Genomic DNA, 19,953 nt, shown 5'->3' on the forward strand with positions numbered 1-19,953 from the left:
TTTCTGCATTCAAGTCACTGTATTAAGCACTGTGGAGAGAAACCAAAGAAATACAGGCATATATGCCTTCTGTGTGCTCATTTTGTACCCCTAGGGCTAAATCAGGTCTCTTACCTCAAAACATGCCCCCCCAAAAAATCCCAAGAACTGGACTTTGTGGTATAAGATATCACCAATTTGCCGTCTCAACATGGCCTTACTCTAGAATATCTTGCAGCTAACTACAGGTATAACTTCTGGGCTTGAGAACAAACCAGCATGAAACTATGTACTAAACTTAGGCTCTGGAATCATTCAGACCTAGGGATATGGTAAAAATACAGGCTTTACCATCAAGTGTGCCCATGAATGTGACCATGAGCAGGTTACTGAACCTCTTTGAACCTCAGTTCCCTCATCTATAAATAGGGGAATAATACATACTTCATAAACTTATGAGAATTAAAAGCTAGTACATTTGAAGCACTTGGCACAGAGCTTGGTACATAATAAGTGCTTATTAAGCGTTGTTATTTTTTTTATTTTTAAAGTTTATTTATTTAGCTATTTATTTGTTTTGAGAGAGAGAGAGACAGCACACGCCAGGGAAGGGCAGAGAAAGGGAGGGAGAGAAAGATTCCTAAGCAGGCTCTGAGCTGCCAGCACAGAGCCCGATTCAGGGCTCAAACTCATGAACTGCAAAATCATGACCTGAGCCGAAACCAAGAGTTGGACACTTAACTGACTGAGCCACCCAGGCACCCCTATTATTGTTGTTTTAACCCACGGTTGCTGTGAGAATTAAATGAGACAATAAATATAAGGTACCTAGCTTGGTGTATGGCACATAGCAAGAATACAATAAATGACCCCTTTCTTCCTTTCTCCTCTCCTCTTTCAGCTTGAAAGATTTGGTGATTTTTATTTTGGCCAATCAGACTTGCACTCAAGGGAGTGAACAAGGGTGGTATGGTGAGCCACCGAATATCAGAATCTAAATGTTAACAAAAAGGGCTGTCGTGCAATAACCCAACCATGCTGTTATCAGTCTGCCATCCTTCCTGTTTCTCTAGGCAGCCTTTCCTGATGTCAACTCAACCAGTTAATCTCTCAGTCACTTGACATGTGGCTATATATACACACAAATATGTGTGCATGCATCCTGTGCTGCAAGACTTTAGAGTCAAGTTTATCTGAGCATGTTGTATGGTCTTTGTGAAATGCTGAAACTCTGCAAGTTTAAGTCCTCACAAAACAAGGAACATGAAATAGTTCCTTAGAAAATATTTACCCATGAAAGAGATATACCATGCTTTCCTATACAGTGTTTTATAGTTTTCCATGTGTTTTCATAAACATTATATCATTTGATCATTAAGACAACCCTGGAGGTAGGTATGGCAGGTACCATTATTATTTCTATTCCAGAAGAAGAAACTAAGCTTCAAAAGGAGCTTGTTGGCCTACTTGCTAGAGGTCACCCAGTTTATTAGTGGCAGAAGAGGGCTTGGAAGAAGCTTCTCTGCTCTGACTTCAAGCATTCTCATAATCATCTAAGTTTTGGGAACTAGATATTTTATAGTTAGGATTTGAAATATTGCAATAACCATTGAATGCCATACCACCCTTATAGTTGGTGGAAAGAGCGGGACTATTTTATAGATAGGGAAATAGAGGTGCCTACAACTACAGAATTGCACTAGAGAGATAATGGTGGAACTGCATTGAAACTCTTTGTCTTGTACGTTATCTTTTATTCATATAATGGAAGGAAAGGAGTTTAATAACTCAATTGTATCACTAATATTGGATAAAATACAATTTATCGTCTTCTTTCCTTCCTCCCTCCCTGTCTTCCTCCTTCCTGCCTCCCTCCTCTCTTTCCTTTTGTCTCTTCCACCTCTTCTCTTTTTTCTCTGTCACCTCCCTCCTTCCATCCATTCTTCTTTAGTCTCTCCTTTTCTCCCTCCCTCCCTCTTTCCCTGTCCCCCTGCTCCTTTCTCTCTTCTTTCTCTCCCTCTCCCTCTCCTTTTTTCCCTTCTTTCTTTGAAAACTAGTTTATTTTCAAAATAATTCTCACCATTTTTGAGCTGATGAATCCAACGCTTCCTCAGTTCTTCAGTTGGGGAGAAGACATAAAGAGGCCCTTCATCATATACAACCTGAGGCAATGGACACACAGACTTCAGCAGTTAGGATTCAGAAAAAAGAAGAAAATTTTTGAAAGAAATAATCTTAAGCTACAACTTTGTATATTCATAGTGGAAAACAAAGAAAGTTAGGGTCTTCAGTCAGCAGTGGAGCTGGGGTCATGTGAGCTGTCTGATAAATTCCTGAACAAATTAATATCCAGGGTAGTAGGACTTAGGGGCTCTTAGCTTTTTAAATGGTCCTAGATCCTCTTGACCTGTGTTTCAATTTGTGTGTAAACATAGTTCATAATATTTCCCTCTACTCATGATGGAGACAGGATTTGTGTTTATCCAACAAAAAATATGTTATGATCTTATTAAACTTTGTGTTTGTATAGGAGAGAATTGAAGTCATGATTTGTATAACTTAAGTCTTCATCAGTACATATGGATTATAATATGTAACAAAATTTTAACTCAGAGCTAATTTTCCTCCCATGCCCTAGTGACCTCCCATTGCCAAAATAAACCAAGTTTGGAACCACAAAAGAGTAAAGTATATATTTACTTCAAAAAGAGTATATATTAAGCATTGTCATCAAATCAAACAGTATTTTTTAAAAACTTCACATGTACAAGGCATTGTGTTTGGTATTGTAGAGGTGCATGAAACATGAGGTTCCAATCCTCACAGACATTACATATTGGATTCTGAAATCAAATGTAAATTAATTTGAATTAATTAATGGTATTATCCACTAGCCCAGCCAAACAACATCATCTTGTTGAAAAACAACAGTTGTAAAAACGATGTCTAAAACACTCCTCCTTCATAGGTTTTGTAAATTTTGATACAGTCAAGGATGTGAACAAGATCCTTGCAAATTTTTCTTTTCGCTTGTTAGTCTTGCTGTGCTCATAAATCCATGACAGAAAGCCCCCTCCCCTGAGACTTTCCACTTCCTTTTCTGGCTTTCACTGTTTGCAGAGGCTGCTATATTCACAACATATGACCTACAGAGTTTTCAGGATGTAAGCAAGCCAAACTGAAGGTTGAATCTGAAGCTCTTGCTCTCCCTCATGGATTAAAATGCACCTATGAAACAGATATCTATGTGGCTTTTCAGTTATTTCAGACTTGAATAGAATTTAGGTTTATGTATAAGTCTAATAAGCCTTCCCCATACTTAACTTCCTAATACTACTCCTTCCCTCCCCTTTTCTGTCTTTTCAACCCACATGACCACCATTAGACAGATAGGCAGAACCAGAAGGAAGTGAAATGCTCACTCAACAGAGCATCTTTCTTAATGTAGTTACCATAGACAAGACACGCCATAATACAATTACTGCCATTATGGATTCTCTTTGAGGTGCAGGGACTAAAAGGTACTGTGTTAAATTGGGAAAATAGAAAAAAAAAAACAAACACTCTTAGCCCATGTCAGTGTCATTTCTCACTTGAGTGTCCTTATCCACCTCAACTTCTGTTCACTGGGACCTAGTATTTTTCACTGTGCCATGCACCCCATCCCTAATTATTACATTACAGGTACCTTTGAGAGCTGGTGAGAGAAAATACCTTACCTGGAAGGGATAAGGGAACCTTTCAATGATTGAAATCTGTTCCATTTCACTGGATTCTTCACCCCTTCTCTGCAATGAAAGAAGAAAGCACATGCCACTGTGGAAAACAGTGTGGAAGTTCCTTAAAAAGTTAAAAATAGAACTACCTTATGATCCAGCAATTGCACTACTTGTCATTTACCCAAAGAATACAAAAATGCTAATTCAAAGGGACACATGCACCCCTATGTTTATAGCAGTATTACTTAAATAGCTGAGATATGGAAGCAGCTGAAGTGTCCATCCATTAATAAATGGTTAAAGATGTGATATATAGATATAGATATAGATATAGACATATAGATGTGTGTGTGTGTATACACACACATACAATGGAATATTATTCATCCATTAAAAAGAGTGAAATCTTGCCATTTGAAGCATGGATGGAACTAGAGAGTATAATGCCAAGTAAAGTAAGTTGGACAGAGAAGGACAAAAAACATATGATTTCACTCAATATGGAATTTAAGAAACAAAATAAACAAGCAAAGGAAAAAATGAGAGAGAAAGAGAGAGAGAGAGAGAGAGAGAGAGAGAGAGTCAAAGCAAGAAACAGATAAGTATAGAGAACAATTTGGTGGTTACCAGAGGGGAGGTGGGTGGGTGTTGGGTTAAACCGGTGATGGAAATTAAGGCGTGCACTTGTGATGAGCTCAGGGAAAGTATGGAACTATTGAATTACTATACTGTACACCTGAAACTAATATAACACTGCCTGTTAGCTAACTAGAATTAAAATAACAACTTAAGGGTGCCTGGGTGGCTCAGTCGGTTGGGCATCCGACTTCGGCTCAGGTCGTGATCTCATGCCTTGTGAGTTTGAGCCCCACGTCGGGCTCTGTGATGACAGCTCAGAGCCTGGAGCCTGCTTTGGATTCTCTCTCTCTGCCTCTCCCCTGCTCATTCTCTGTCTCTCAAAAATAAACATTAAAAAAAAACTTAAAAAAGAAGAGAGCATGGTTGTTAATTGATACATTGCTGTCTTTTGGATTTCCTTGGGTACTGGGAGTCCTTTGCAGTGGCTCCAGAAGACATTCCTGCACAGACAATTCTTATTAGAGATTGCTTCCTTTAACCCAATAGGGACACATATCCATAAGAACCAGCACATACGTGTTCAAAAAAAAAAAAAAAAAAACCTCACACATTTCAAACCATCAAGGAAAGGGAGGTCACTCAATCAGTGGTGCTGGGACAAACATTTTACCACTAATATTGGTATGTGTGTTGAGGGAGAGTTAGGTGGCTATTTCACACCATACACCAAAGTAAATTCTGGATGGATTCAAGAGGTTAATATAAAAATGGAATTATGAATGACTGAGAAAAAAAACATATTGACTGTATGTATAATCTTGTGGGAGACAAGGCCTTTCCAATATAATGCTAAAGGTTAGAAACATTAGGAAAAAGATGAAGTAATTTGATGGCATAGACTTTAAAACCCAGTATGGTAAAAATTAACAAGTAAAAAACACCATAAAATTAAAATATAAATGAAAAACTGGGAAAAATATTTTCAACACATATTACAGTTAAAGGATTAATACTCTTTTTATAAAAAAATGTTTATTTTGACAGAGAGAAAATGAGCAGAGGAGGAGTAGAGAGAGAAGGAGACAGAGAATCCCAAGCAGGCTCGGCACTGTCAGCACAGAGCCTGACATAGGGCTTGAACTCACGAACTGTGAGATCATGACCTGAGCCAAAATCAAGAGTCAGACACAACTGACTGAAGCACCCAGGCACTCTAAGCATTAATACTCTTAATATATCAAGATCTCTTAAAAAGTACTAAGAATAAGGTAAACATTTGGGCAGAAAATTGGGCAAAAAAAATGAGCAGGCAATTCACAGATGGAAAAATATAAATAAGCTGTAAGACATAAACATTCAACCTTATGAGTAACAAAAAATTGCAAAATAAGTCAGAAATGAAATATCACTTTTCTTGGCTGCCAAATTAACAAATATTTAAAATGTCTGATACTGGAAAGAATGTAGAGAAATAGAGATACTCTCATACATAGCTTGTAGGAGTGCATGAAATTTAAATTCCACTTCTAGAAAATAGAATATAAAGATAAACATAACCAAATTGTACAAATTTAATAAAGGGAAGAACAATATTTTACTTCTAGGAAGTTATTTTAAGGAAATGAATAGCAAATGTACATAAAGATGTATGCAAGGATATTCTTAACATGGTTATAATATAAAGTTGGAAACAAATGTGTAGTAATAGGTCAGTTAAACAAATTGCAATATATTCATAATAGAGAATACCACATAGTCATTAAAATCACGTTATTAAAAAGTATCTATTGTCATGGGAAAATATTCCATATATTGTTAAATTGAAAACGTTACAAAGCAAGATGTTTAGTATGATTCTATGTTTTCAATACCTAACATGGGTGCCTGGCACACTTAGGCAGAAAAGCATGTGGCTCTTAATGTTGGGGGTGTGAGTTTGAGCTCCATGTTTGTTGTAGAGATTACTTAAATAAATAGGCTTAAAAAATAAATGTATAACATACATATTAGTATGAATATATGTGTAGCGTGCTAGTGGAGAAAAACATCTGAAACTCTGTATACCAACATACAATAGCTGTTTTACCTGGATAATGGGATTATGCATGGTTTTACCTTCTTTATTGTGCTTTTTAAAGTATTTTATAGAGTTTCTATAATAAGGAAAAATAATAAATGATATTTTTTTAAAAAATTCAATCTGAAATCTGTAAGTGTTATGCCTTAGAGAGCCTCTGGGAAATGAGAGGAGACTAAACCTTGAGTTATTAAAGAATCTCATGACTCAGAGCCCTAGATTCTGGCCTTCAGACTAACTCAAACCTATAAATCCGATCCTGGTATCTGAGACAGTAAAACTAATAATCTCTGATCAGTTTGAAAATTTTAAATATTGGGGCCTCTCTCTGGCTGGCTCAGTTGGTGGAGCATGTGACTCTTGGTCTCAGGGTTGTGAGTTCAAACCCCACCTTGGGTGTAGAGATTATTTTTAAAAAATAAAATCTTTACAACAAAAAGAAAATTTGATATGTCGTCTTAAAATTGGTGTTAGGAGCTTTCAAGGTTAAGTGAGCTGTTCTGCATCTGGGTGGAAAATGCTGAGACTCAATATAACCAATATGTGGCAGAGTGAAGAATTTTATAAGGGAGATTTACCATATTGCACAGCATCACCATTTTATTTGCAGAGAACTGAAGTGTTCCAAGTTTCTTAACCACTACACTCCTGCTCTGACAATGGCCTCTACTTACCGGAATCTGTCTTTCAGGGGGAGGATTTTTTTCAGGAACCACTGTTTCAACGCAGGTGATCTTCTCAACATCTATTGAACCCTTCTTACTGCCTCTTCTCTGAGAAAGAGAATGAGGAAGAAAATGGAGAAAGGTTAAGACTGATTAAGCAACTAGATGATTAGATTTTGTTATCTAATCATTCAACATAGTGAGGTGACACCCACAGTCTACATCAGGACCTGTCATTTTGAAAAAAAAAAAAAAAAACTTCCAGATCTATTAATCTAATATTTTTTGACTATCAGATAAAGGAACATACTATAGAAGCGTGGATGACTGTGTGTGGCTTTACCATAAAAAGTAAGAAAGTAATTTTCTAGACTTGGATTTCATTCTCAACAACATTTAATGAATGATCACCAATTACAAGATTCCATGGTAAGATTTCATCCCTCCCACCCCTGCCAGCTTCTTAGCACCTTTGAATTTTTGCGCCAGCATGGCTGTAGTTAGTTCAAGGCTAGGAAACATTTTCCTTACTTTGAAATGTACCCAGGTCCCTACCACCTCCCTCCTCCAAACAGAAAGGATCTACTTCCTTCTCAAGGAAGATCTAAGGCCAGGTCCTTGAAACTCAAGTTCCACAGCAGAGAAACTTACCCCACGTTCAAAGTCATACTCATAATAGGAAAGTTTATTCACAGTCAAGAGAAAGAGGCGCTTCTTGAAGTTTAAAGGTGATGTTTTCTTTTTCTGTTGGGATCGCTTGAGAAAGATGCTCTCCAGTATCACTGTAGCCATCGCTTCTTCTTTCTGAAACTCACTTGTGTGCTGTTGATAATGAAAGTTCTTGAGGACCCAGATCTTTAATCCTCATCCTTCCTGGTTTCCCCTCAGCCTGGCCATCTAGTTTCAAATGGAACAGAAGTGTGCAAAGCTAACAAAGATCCTTCTTCCTACCTTGACATCTTCCTTCCACAGCTCCCACCTCTGTCAGTTTTCAGGTTTAATGGATGCACATTGAACTGGAGGACTGGTTCGACGTTGTGAGTTCACATACACTGGCTTTTTGTATAAGGCAATGGAATGCTCTGGATGTCAAATGACATGTACTTGTGTGCTTGGTAATGTCTAGAGGCAGCTTTATACTAACCACCCTTTTATGATATCTGTTAACAGCAAAAGCCTCTGTGCAGCTGTTGACTCTGATATTCCCAGAAGGGATAATGCAGGTGCCAGAACTCCACTGAGGCAGATATTGGACTTTCAGTTCCCAGTTTCCTAGACAGCGAATGTAATTTTTTCAAACACTGTCCCACTGGGGTCTGTAACCGAGGGGTCTAATAAGGATATGGAGGCTGCACCTGCAGGTATGGACATGTACTAACTGCCGCCCAACTGATTTTGTCCATCGGCCACTGGCTGAGCTACAAAGGATAGAATCTTTGTTCTAAAATTGAAAACCAATTTCTGGGGAGGAAGTTGTTTTTGTTTTTTGGTTTTTCCTCCCTCCTTTTTTTTTCTTAGATTGGTTCTTTTAGACAGTGTCATACAAAAGTGATGCAACTTAGTCTTATGGATGCCGTCTCTGTTTATGAAAAGTAACTTATTTCACCCTCTCCAAACTTATAATACTCCAGAAAGATTCAGTTTAGGTAACTGAAGTATGGAAATGCAAAGACAGTTACAAAAAGTCACCATTTTTTTATTTGCACAAAACACGTTTTTATATAAGTTATTTGCTTGGTTTATGCACAATTGTATACTACTAATTCCATACCTTCCTTAGACAGATAAAGTGAAACTATAAATACTGCCACAAAACAGAGCACAAATAAGTGCTGAAAAAATCACCAACCCCTCTCAAATTTGTTACAGGTGGGTTTTTTCCTTAAGGGGGGTGGCATTTAAAAAAATTAAAGTCCTTAATGATTTTGGTGGCACCATGGATGCAAAATAAAGTCAGCATTTTTTTATACCTGTGAAGCACAGATTATTGCTCACATCAGGAGAGCAAGGGAGTGGTTTTTATCAAAGCCTGAGGCTATCCACACCATTGTTCTGCTCTTTCCTGTGGTGGAGAAGGTTCTATTATCATACTGGGGACACAAAAATAGGTTAAAGGAACACCACAGATGTTCAGAATGATCACTTATCCACCATGTCAATGCTACTGTCTTTTGGTGGCAGACTAATTCAATGGTTCATAATTCAATTGTTTATAAATTGTGAATGGTTCACAATTCAATGGTTTATAAATGATCTTTTGAGAAAAATTAGTCAAAGGAGCAAACTTTTTCCCATATCATGTCACACAGCTCCCTGACTCCCTGGTTTACATGGTCTCTCACAGGAGTGACAAAGTATACAACCAGAGTCCTCTTTAACACAGATTCAGCTCAAAGCCCACAGAAATTTCCTTCAACATTAAAACTATTCACTTTCCCAGAAGTAGCGGTAGCCCAGTAATAATACTATATTCTCAAGAATTGTCAGTCATCAAGATCCTTGTAACAATATTACTTTTTTTTCCATGGTGAATTCCAATTAAGTACCTTTTCACAATCAAAAAGATTCGAATTACAGAAGATAAAATAAAAGAAAGTGAGCAGCATGACCAGTAAATTGGATCAGAAGCACCCCAACAAACTGCAGCCAATTTTGCTTCTTTTAGCTGAGTAAAGCACACCCATCATTTTACCTTTAGCTTTGTTGCAAGCTCTTGATGGACACATTCCCTGCTCTGACCTGGCATCCATCCACTTCAGTCTTGGCATCTGCTCTTACTTCCTATAAGATAGGTCCTTCTGGAAGCTGCCTCTGCTCTTTTTCTTTTCAGAACAAATCCAATTTGTACAAGAGGAAGCCTTCTTCTCTTTCAAATGTCTGTGTTTGGTTAGGGTTTAGTGCTGGTCTAAGTATGAGGAAGTAAGCAAGCTTCTCACTAGCCATCACCCCTTCAAGCAAGGGGTGAAATGGCCTCTACCTCTAGATCATTGACCTAAAGGATTACCAGGATTTCCAAGGGCTAGCTGCACCCTCTTTGGCAGATTTCCTCCTATTCCTTGTGATCCAGTCCCTGCACACACAGCCTGAAAATGTGGGAGTTCTTCCTTAGTCATCACTGATCCATCCACCAATAATGTGAAAGAAGGTGCATCTGTCCTTTATGTCTTCCTGAATGTTGCTTCTTTAGGTACTTATTGTGGAAGGTTCTAACTTTTTTTTTCTAACTATTTCTGAAGCTGACAGTCAATTTGACCACAAAAGATGCACAGTGAGGGCTGACCCTCCAGTTCACTCAGGGAGTGGGGTGGGGGTGGAAACCGGAAGTGACATGAATATTACACGCAAGCACACATACATACTGCTGTTCATATAAAGAAAGAGGAGGAAAAGTAAAAGAAAGACACAGAGCTCTTCATTTAAAATTCAGAATTCCAGTATTATGTTCTCTTTATTAAACTACAAATGCAAGGATTTTCACGTGGACACCTTTTGCAGCCTCCCAGCTCCCTATGGAGCAGCAGAATTCAAAAAGTGGGTGCTTGTTAGTAAGAGTTCAGCCATCTTACAAACTGCACTATCCTAAAGAACTAATATGAAAAGCTCCTACAGGATGGGTACACTAAACCACCTTTGGTCCTATTATCGCTCAGGCTGAGGTAAACACTATTATAAACAACACCAGAGCAATGTTCAGAAGACTACACAGCCTGCCTATGATTGGGAAGAGTCCAGGAGATGCTAGTTAGAAATACCCAGTCAGTCATAGTTCAAATAGCTACTTAGCCAGAGTATCCAAGAAATATCATTCTGTCTTTATTTCTCCTTTAAAGCATTAATTGCCCCAAGAGTCTGTCTATTCCCTTTTCCTCCCAGGGGAATGGAAGGGAACTCCTGTTTCTCTCAATTCAGTCTACCTATCAGGCATTTTATACTCATTATTTCATTTATTTCTCACAACAAACTGATGAGGAAAGTGAGACTCATGGAGGTTGTGTGACTTGCCCAACCTCATCCATCTGTGAATCCACAGCCCTTGTTGTTTCTGTGACACCGACCTCACTCCTCCCAGAGGGATTTTTTTTTTTTTTTTGGCCTTCAATGAGTTGTGGTGCTATCCACCTCAGCACCTTGTCATCCCCCCTGGCTATCATCAAAGAGTAGTTGGGACAGACCCCTCTGCATCTTATAGGAACATTTGGCAAAAGAGGAAATGGTGGTAATTTCAGGGGATAAGAGAGAGTACAGGACCCTGGGGAAATTTTCCTCTGCAATAATCCTCCAAGCTAGAAAGGATGATTTATCCCTATTAACTTTCAACTGTACTTTTTCCCACATGTGGACTCTTCTTAGTCCTACCAGATTTTCTTACATTTTAAATCTTTCACAAGGAGATCCTAACTAGTTCAAGATTTTTCATTGTTGAGATAAAAACACAAGATTTAAGTTGAACCCCCATCCACTCTTTGTCCCTAGGGTTGTTACTGCACACTGTGAATACAAAATTTTGATTGAATGTACTTTCTTTTATATTATGAAATGTTGCAAATAGACAGTAGAGAGAATAACACTATACTTAGAAATGCACCACTTAGCTGTATAAAATCCCAACATTGTGCTATAATTGCTTCTGATGTTTTTCACAAATAAAATACCATCCATAGAGTCAAAACCTCCTTGTATACTCCTCTACAATCAATCCCCTCCTTCCTCAGAGGTTACCAATATCTTGAATTTTGTGTTCATCATTCCTAGGCATGGGTCTATATTATTACTGCATATGTAAATATCTATAAAAGATATTTAGTATTGGTTTGCATGTTTTACATTTCTATATAAGTGTTACACATTCTTCAGCAACTTGCATTTTTCTCAGCTTAATGTTTTATGATTTATTTTCCTTGGTAGTTCTAGCTCACACATTTTTATCTATTTTTATATGCATAAAGTATTCTATATCATGAGTACATCACACTTTATTTATCCGTTCTCCTACTGATGGATATTTAGGTTGATTGTTTTCAATTATAAACAATGCTGCCATGGACATCCTTGTACATGTGATCATAGTTTTCCACTCTAAGAATGAATTCCCAGTTACTCAAAGTGGCAAACCCAGGTCTGGCTTATCTGTTGGCCTATGTGCTTTGCGTTATCCCTTCTTTCCATTTCAGTCCTGTCTTCCTGATGTTTTACTATGAAATCTGGTAGAATTATCAACTGTTTGAAATTAGAGTAGAGTATCATGGGCTAAATTTAGCTCACCAAAAATCTCTTCTCAGTTCCAAGAAGCATATCATAGGTTCTGATTGAGATTTTCACTGAGAATTTCCTGGAACCAGAAGAGAAGTCTTCTTTCCAATATAACTGTAGCAACAAAGAAACCTAATTGCTCTTGCTAAGTTCCCAAGAAGCTCTATTCAAGCACCAAAGAAACGTAATTATTTGATAAGCTTCATGCTCAGCACTATAAGGGGTGAGCTTTGTGATGAAGTCCTCTAGCCAAAATCAGTTTTCTGGCTGCATGTTAACCAGGGAAATTCTCATCTGCTATAGTCCTCTCCAAGAGGCCTCAGGTTTCTGGTTCTTCTGGTTCTTCATGTAAATATTTTACATGAGAGCCAGGTAGATAATCTATAAGTCTGCACTCAACATCAGATTGGTGGTAATACTTTCAGCACTGTCCTTCGGCTCTCAGGGTGACTACTGGGGTCTTTCCATCTTTCACTCCAGACTTGAGTGGCCCTTTGGCCTTCTTTTTCGGTTTAGTTTTTGTTTTCCCTGGTTTAAATATTTTATTTATTTTATCCTTCAATATCAAAATAACACATGCTCATTATAAAAAATGTTTCAAGGGGTGGCTGGGTGACTCAGTCGGTTAAGCCTCTGACTTCGGCTCAGGTCATGATCTTGTGGTTCGTGAGTTTGAGCCCCATGTCGAGCTCTGTGCTGACAGCTTGGAGCCTGGAGCCTGCTTCAGAGTCTGTGTGTGTCTCCCTCTCTCTCTCTGCCCCTCCCATGATCACCCTCTCTCTGCCTCAAAAATAAACATTAAATTTTCTCCATTTTACAAGGACATTAAAAAAGAAAACTATAAGAATATTAAAAAAGAAAACATCAATTATAAGCTCACTATCCAGAGGTATTAATATTTGGGCATATTAACTTCCATTTTTCCTGTGCATTTTTCTTATATTTGAGATCATACTGCACATGCAATTTGTAGTTTACTTATATTTCTTAACATTATCTAGCTATCCATCCGACCAACACACATTTTCCCCAAAATATCCAAAGGTTTTGTTTAACAGTATTCCTGATTATCTTTCCATGATATTAGGATCTCTATATAAGCATCATTCACCAAGTTAAAAAGTATATGCATTTTGCATTTTGAAATACATTGACAAAATAGTTTCCAGAAACATTTTACCAATTTCCACTCCAGATATTAGTTTTTGAGAGCCTGCTTCCCCAATCCTTTATTTATTTTCTGCTCCATTTCTAGTCAGTTTTATACTCTGTTTTTGTTGCAGACTAATCTGTGTTTTTCATTGAGCCAGTGATCTTGAACTCCAGTGTATTCCAACCTCCAACTTGTGTACAGTTTAACTTATCTTGACTCTCCAGAATTTCCTTCTTCTAGGAATGAACTATATTGACAATCGTTTATTTTTCTTTTAGGGAAGAAAGGCAGTGATCTTTCTGAGGTTCAGATAACCAACAATAACTCTCAGGGTCTCTGATGATGGCTCTCAGAGAGTGAGAAGAAAAGCCTGCAATTAAGGCTTTTGTATTTCCAACACCCTCCCTCAGTGCACATGAATCTCTATGGAAACTGAAAGTCACACGTGGCCCATTTGTTTCAGGGTCCTCAGAGGAGTTCTCTCACCCCATCCCCTGATGGCTTCATTTGCATAACCAAGAAGCTTTGGGATGAATTAGGTCAAGGTCTTGTCTCTAGCTTCTTGTTGAGCACTGACTTACTGAAAATTATAGCTCTCCCTTATTCCCAGGAATTATCGATCTGATGTCAATACAGCATCTTTGGTCAAAAAGCAGCAAGTATCTGATGACTCTTTGGAGAACATCCAAACTGGTTTTCAAAAGGCATATCTTCCCCTTATACTAAGTCACTTCCTGGTATGGGTCTAGTCCACTGAAAGGAAAATCTCTATAGGAAATTTGTTCAAATGGAAATAGTAAATCATAGTGCTGATAATTTCAAATTGCACTGAGACCCTAGAAGCAGACGGGAAATTGCATTAGTTCTCACCATAAAGAGTTTACAAAGGATTCTAGCCAAACACATCACTGGTCAAGAACAACAGGAATTTGTACTTTAATGCAGTTTAAATATCTGAATATAAAGGGGGTCAGAATAGAGCACACAGGGCTAGCCTTAAGAGATACTGTTTCGGTATAATGCTTTACGTTCCATGAGTATTTGCATTTTGTGGCTTTTTTGGAGGGTGACATTGTTTTATCAAATAACTGAGGCTCCAGAGAGGCTATAGCACCCTTAGTTCTGGGGCTTGGCATGCAAAATGAGGGAAAGAGTAGAACTAGCACACAACTAACAGCACAGAGGACAGTCCCACAGCTTTATAGACCCCTGCCTCTAGGCTTTGCTGCTGGCCTGCCTCTGGAAATGCACAGCATGGCATTGAGATTTTGAGCTTGGAGAAATGAGTGACCAGGATATGGGACCAGGATTCCCTTTGGAGTCTAATAGCCCACCCAAGGATGTCTTGATCAGGGTCAGCAATCCATTTTATTCTAAATGTCACACCATTTGCTCTAGGCAGGCCCTCTGGGGACACTAGCAGGTCTCAGGCAGAATAAAAATAATAGCAAACCTGGAGATGCTAGTACTTACTATTGCCAGGCTTTGTTTTAACTGTTTTATATATATTAACATGGTTCCTACTCATAACAATCCTATGGGGAAGGTAGTAAAAAAGTAGTGGGAGAGAAAAAATGGAAAAAATCAGGGGAAGAAAAGGGCAAGAATAATCCAATGCAATTCAACAATTATTTATTAAGCACAACTCTGTTCTGGGGATATGGTAATGAACAAGATAAAGGGGGGTGTAAAGGGGAGTACAGGTAGAGAGAGGAGGAGGAGAGAAAGGAGAAGGGGGGTGGAAAGGAGGAGAGAAGAGAAAAGGAGAGGAGAAATAATGACAAGAGAAAGGAAAGCTGTGCACATGGCAGGCAATGGTAATAGGAAAAACCTTCCCCATGACCTCAGGAGTTGGCCACACTTTCTGGGCTGAGGCTGAGGCTGTTTTCTTCCGGCCCAAGCTCTTACCCTCATTACCACGAGGTTGGTGCACACATAATCATTCCAATAATCCAGCCCACTCCAGACAACATGGGTCCGATGCAGCCCAAGGCAGGTAGTTTACACCCTGGTTTAGACGGTGCTTTTCCCCAGTTTACACAGGTTGATGACCTACTGTGGCACGTGAACTTTTACTGTTTTCTCAATCTGCCTCCTACTTTTTCTTCTTCTAAGGGCCTCAGTGACACAAGTATACATTTTGGGCCTTCAAACAATATTTTACCAAATGGCTTATTTTTATCCTACCACCATCGACAATATTACTTTCCTGACAAGTTTTGCCAAGGTGCCCGTTTCCAACATTTGCTACCTGTTCAGATGATCACTTCATGCCACTTTTTTCTCTTCTTGTTCCCCCCGCAACCCTACTCAGAAAGGACCCTTACATCCCATTCTGATCATTGGAAAGGACCACCAGGGCCTTGTGCTGATGACACTCCCACCCTCTGTCAGCCTTCTCTGCCAGCAGAGGATATGGCACCAGCCACGCTTTCTCGCCAGCCTTCAGGGATCCCATGAAAAATAATTGTTGCTGCTGCCCAGCCTCTGCCATGCCCCAGACCCACCTCAGTCCTGACTTAATGCAGGTAGCTTTCCAGATGCATTGAGATGCCAGGACTTTGAAGGTGTGACTCGATCTCAGAAGACACTGGCCCTGGAGACATATTCTTACAGTCCAGAGAGGAAGGACAGTCTGAGCAAACCCCACCCTTTCACAGCCACTCAGTTCCCTTTTTTTGTTTCCTGACTTAAACCGATGTCTTTTTTTTTTTCTTCTCAGCAGCATGGTGTCTGGTTCCCTGCCTCTGTTCCTATACCACCTCCCCCTCCCCGAGCCCCCAGCTGTCCCCGCCCTTCATTTGCTTGGGACCTCTGACACTACTATCTTAAGTCTTCTCTGAAAGAAACCTTCTCAACATTACTCGGGACAGTGAGACTCTAGATGGGTCTGGGTTGAGCAGACAGGTCATCAGGCTGACCTTCCCAAGGTGAAGGGACGACATGCCTAAAGAACTGTGGGGATATTCAGCAGAGTGGAGACTTACAGGAAAGAGGAGAAATGCAGACCTTCAAAGATGTATCAAAGGGTCTAATGAGGAAGAGTCTTTACAGTCTCATGTCCTTGAAGGCAGAGGAGGTTCAAGGTCACACAGTTAAACTTGATAACGAAAGATGGAGACTGCTCACAAGGGGACCCCCAAAGTGCAGAGCCTGAGAGAAGTAGAGACAAGACTTCCCCCTGCTGAGTCATTTTCTAAGAAAGCATGTTTTTCTACAGATAAAAATGTACAAATGTAAGCCCTCACAAAGACCTGTGCCCTTCCCCATTTTCTGCGGATGTTGATTTTCTCCATTTCAGATTCTGCCTCAGGGATTAACTCTTTTTTTAAAATTTTTTTCAACATTTATTTATTATTGAGAGACAGAAACAGAGCACGAGCATGGGAGGGGCAGAGATAGGAGGAGACACAGAATCCGAAGCAAGCTCAAGGCTCTGAGCTATCAGCATAGAGCCTGACTTGGGGTTCGAACTCACAAACCACGAGATCATGACCTGAGCCAAAATCGGACACTCAACCGACTGAGCCACCCAGGTGCCCCTTAGGGATTAACTCTTAATTTACACCTTTTTCTTTAATTCTGTAAGTATATAAACCAGACTAAGTGTGTTAATTGAAGCCTGAATGTTTCCTCAACTACTTCTTAGCCTGTGTTCTGGCCACAATCATCTCTTGGAGGATTCTCCTAGGAAATGAAGACAGTACTGGCTGCAGACCAGGATGGCGGCAGAGCCCCTGCTGACTGGTTGGCTTTCCCACCTTGACACATCAGGCACTGCCATGTTTACTTGCCCTACATGCTGTATCCTAAGATCACAGATCTCACTAGAAGTCTGTCAGAAGTCTTAAGGCAACAAAACTTTTTAAAACACATTTTGTAGGGATGGTAGAGTGGATAATAGTCACATCTGCACAAGATAGATATATCCTTTCACTAGTCACTTCTGAACAGCTGCTCTGGTCCTCTGCCTGAGAGTTGGTCACAGACATTCTCCTCCCCTCCCCTTTTCGTCAGTCAGATGCTACCTGTTGTCACATGGCCTATCCCTTCTCGAGGGCCATCTTGGGGTGGAGACCGGAAATTGATAGGCATACAATGGGGGATCTGGAAAAGGGAGAGTGAGACAAGGGGATAGGGTAAAATAAACCTATGCACTTTTTTACCATCTGCCCATGAGCCTTTCCCTAACACACTTCTCTAGATGACAGAAGGGCTGCACCCAAATAGTGCAAATAAATGGCCTAGTGTCGCCTCAGAAAATTCCCGATGTAATGTAAGGTTTTTTTGGGTGATATCCTGTTGAACATTTTTTAATGAACTTTGAGGAAGATATAGGAAGTAGCCTAGCTAATCTGGGAATGGTGCAGGGCTATTATGAGTTAGATTGGGTGACAGAACTGGAGCAGTTTGCAAAAAAGGTCTTGGTCACCTGGTGTGATAAGCCAACTTCAACCAGGTGTATTTTACCAAAGCTAAGGGATGTGTCCCATAATTGGGCACCGAATTGAACTTCAAAGGACTCCAGGTGAAAGTGGGATTGCAGTAGCATTTGTGAAAATGGTTCATAGGTTTTTGCTGATAATGATCAAGAGAAATGTCAGGTCAGTAACATGGCTGCCAGAAAATCCAAGGTCATATTAGGCTTCCTTGTAGAAGTAAAATATCTAGACAGAGGAAAGTGAATAGGTCACCTACTTTGCAAGGTGAGGCCATATCTAGACTCTAGTGTTAAGTTCTGAGTGCCTTGTCTTAAGAAAAATTAAGCAGGAGTATGTCCAAAACAGAGACCAGGATTAGTGAAGGAAATCAAAACCAAAGCCATGTTACACAAGGTGTGATAGAAAGAACTAAGGTTGATTAGACTAACAGGGGCCATGTTCATTGTCTTCATTTTTCCATTTGACTAATGTCAAAACCCTGTAGAAACTCTTCAAATGTCAGTAAGACTGCCTAAGAGCCCAAAGAGAAGAAGAAAATGTCAAGACTATGGGCTGGCTGTTTGGCAAAGAAAGTTTTAGGAAATGTAGCAGGTAGTGGTAATGTTTTTATTGTCTCCTTCCCAGAGACCATCCAACAAAAAAAGGATGATCAGAGAATCAAGTCTGGACTCATGGGTATTCCTGGAGAGTTATGCAAGCATGAGATCCTAGGCTTTCATAGTTCCTTAGCCCTTAGTCACTGGTACCCCTTCCAGAGTCCCTGATCAATTCTCTCACTTCATCATCCTCTACCCTGCAGATGCCCCTGCTTCCCCCATGTGATGTTGTGGTTAGGTGCAAGGCTGTGGTGTTAGAACTACCTGGGTTGAGATTTCAGCTCCACAAAATAATCACTTGTATTGTGCCTGAGTTTCCTTACCTGTGACATGTTCATAACAGTACACAATACATGGATTGTTAGGATTACAAGAGGTAGTATATAAGGTGTTTAGGAAAATGCCTGGTATATAAGAGGTCCTCAATAATTGTTAGCTATTATAATTACCAGGCCACAACAGCCATATTGTATAATGTTAAAGAAACCCAGAATCTGGAGTCAGATCACCTGTGTTTATATCCTGGCTCCACTAAATACTATTAACATTGGGCAAAATGTTGAATATACTATTTGAATAGCTTATGGCCTCAACTTTCTCATGTGTAAAATGGGAATAATAGTACTCCCTACCTCTTAGAATTACTGTGAGAATTTTATGAAAAAATCAACTTTAACTTTTTTATTAAATTTTTTAAATATTTATTTTTGAAAGAGAAATCACAAGCTGGGGAGGGCTGGGGGAGAGAGAGAGAGAGAGAGAGAACCCAAAGCAGGATCGATGTTGTCAGCACAGAGCCCCATGCATGGCTTGAACTTGCAACCTGGGATCATGATCTGAGCCTAAGTTGGAGACTTAATGGACTGAGCCATTCAATTTAAATTTTTTTTAATTTTTAATTTATTTTTGATACACACACACACACACACACACAGAGCATGAGTGGGAGAGGGGCAGAGAGAGAGGGAGACACAGAATTTGAAGCAGGCTCCAGGCTCCGAGCTGTCAGCACAAAGCCTGACACGGGGCTTGAACTCACGGACTGAGAGATCATGGCCTGAGCTGAAGTCGGACGCTCAACCGACTGAGCCACACAGGCGCCTCTGAGCCATCCAATTTTATTTATTTATTTATTTATTTTTAATTAAAAAAAAATTTTTTTTAACATTTATTTATTTTTGAGACAGGGAGAGACAGAGCATGAACAGGGGAGGGTCAGAGAGAGGGAGACACAGAATCTGAAACAGGCTCCAGGCTCTGAACTGTCAGCACAGAGCCTGACGCGGGGCTCAAACTCACGGACCGCGAGATCATGACCCGAGCCAAAGTCGGCTGCTCAACCGACTGAGCCACTCAGGCGTCCCAAGCCATCCAATTTTAAATACTCAGTGCACTGAAGTCTTTCTCTGCTAGACTCTTTTTTTAATTTAATATTTATTTTTGAGAGAGAGAGCAAGCGAGTAGGGGAAGAGCAAAGAGAGAATCTGAAGCAG

At 39.6% G+C, this 19,953-nt stretch overlaps 1 protein-coding gene across 2 annotated transcripts in view; it reads right to left on the minus strand.

Annotated features, from left to right (window-relative positions):
- The window catches only part of BTK (Bruton tyrosine kinase), a 31,662-nt gene extending 15,616 nt beyond the window's left edge, over positions 1 to 16,046 (minus strand). The window contains exons 1-5 of one of the 2 annotated variants that reach the window (XM_043571535.1): positions 15,930 to 16,046; positions 7,671 to 7,841; positions 7,029 to 7,127; positions 3,699 to 3,767; positions 2,060 to 2,141 (exon numbers count right to left, since the gene is read on the minus strand). In XM_043571535.1, coding sequence (XP_043427470.1) covers positions 2,060 to 2,141; positions 3,699 to 3,767; positions 7,029 to 7,127; positions 7,671 to 7,811 — 391 coding nt within the window. In that variant the 5' untranslated portion in view covers positions 7,812 to 7,841; positions 15,930 to 16,046. Of the gene's footprint in view, positions 1 to 2,059; positions 2,142 to 3,698; positions 3,768 to 7,028; positions 7,128 to 7,670; positions 7,917 to 15,929 lie in introns of both variants that reach the window. The other variant, XM_043571536.1, reaches the window with a different exon arrangement.
- Between the last annotated feature and the right edge of the window lie 3,907 nt (positions 16,047 to 19,953).

This window comes from Prionailurus bengalensis, chromosome X (genome assembly GCF_016509475.1).
Source record: "Prionailurus bengalensis isolate Pbe53 chromosome X, Fcat_Pben_1.1_paternal_pri, whole genome shotgun sequence".
Lineage (NCBI taxonomy): Eukaryota > Metazoa > Chordata > Mammalia > Carnivora > Felidae > Prionailurus > Prionailurus bengalensis.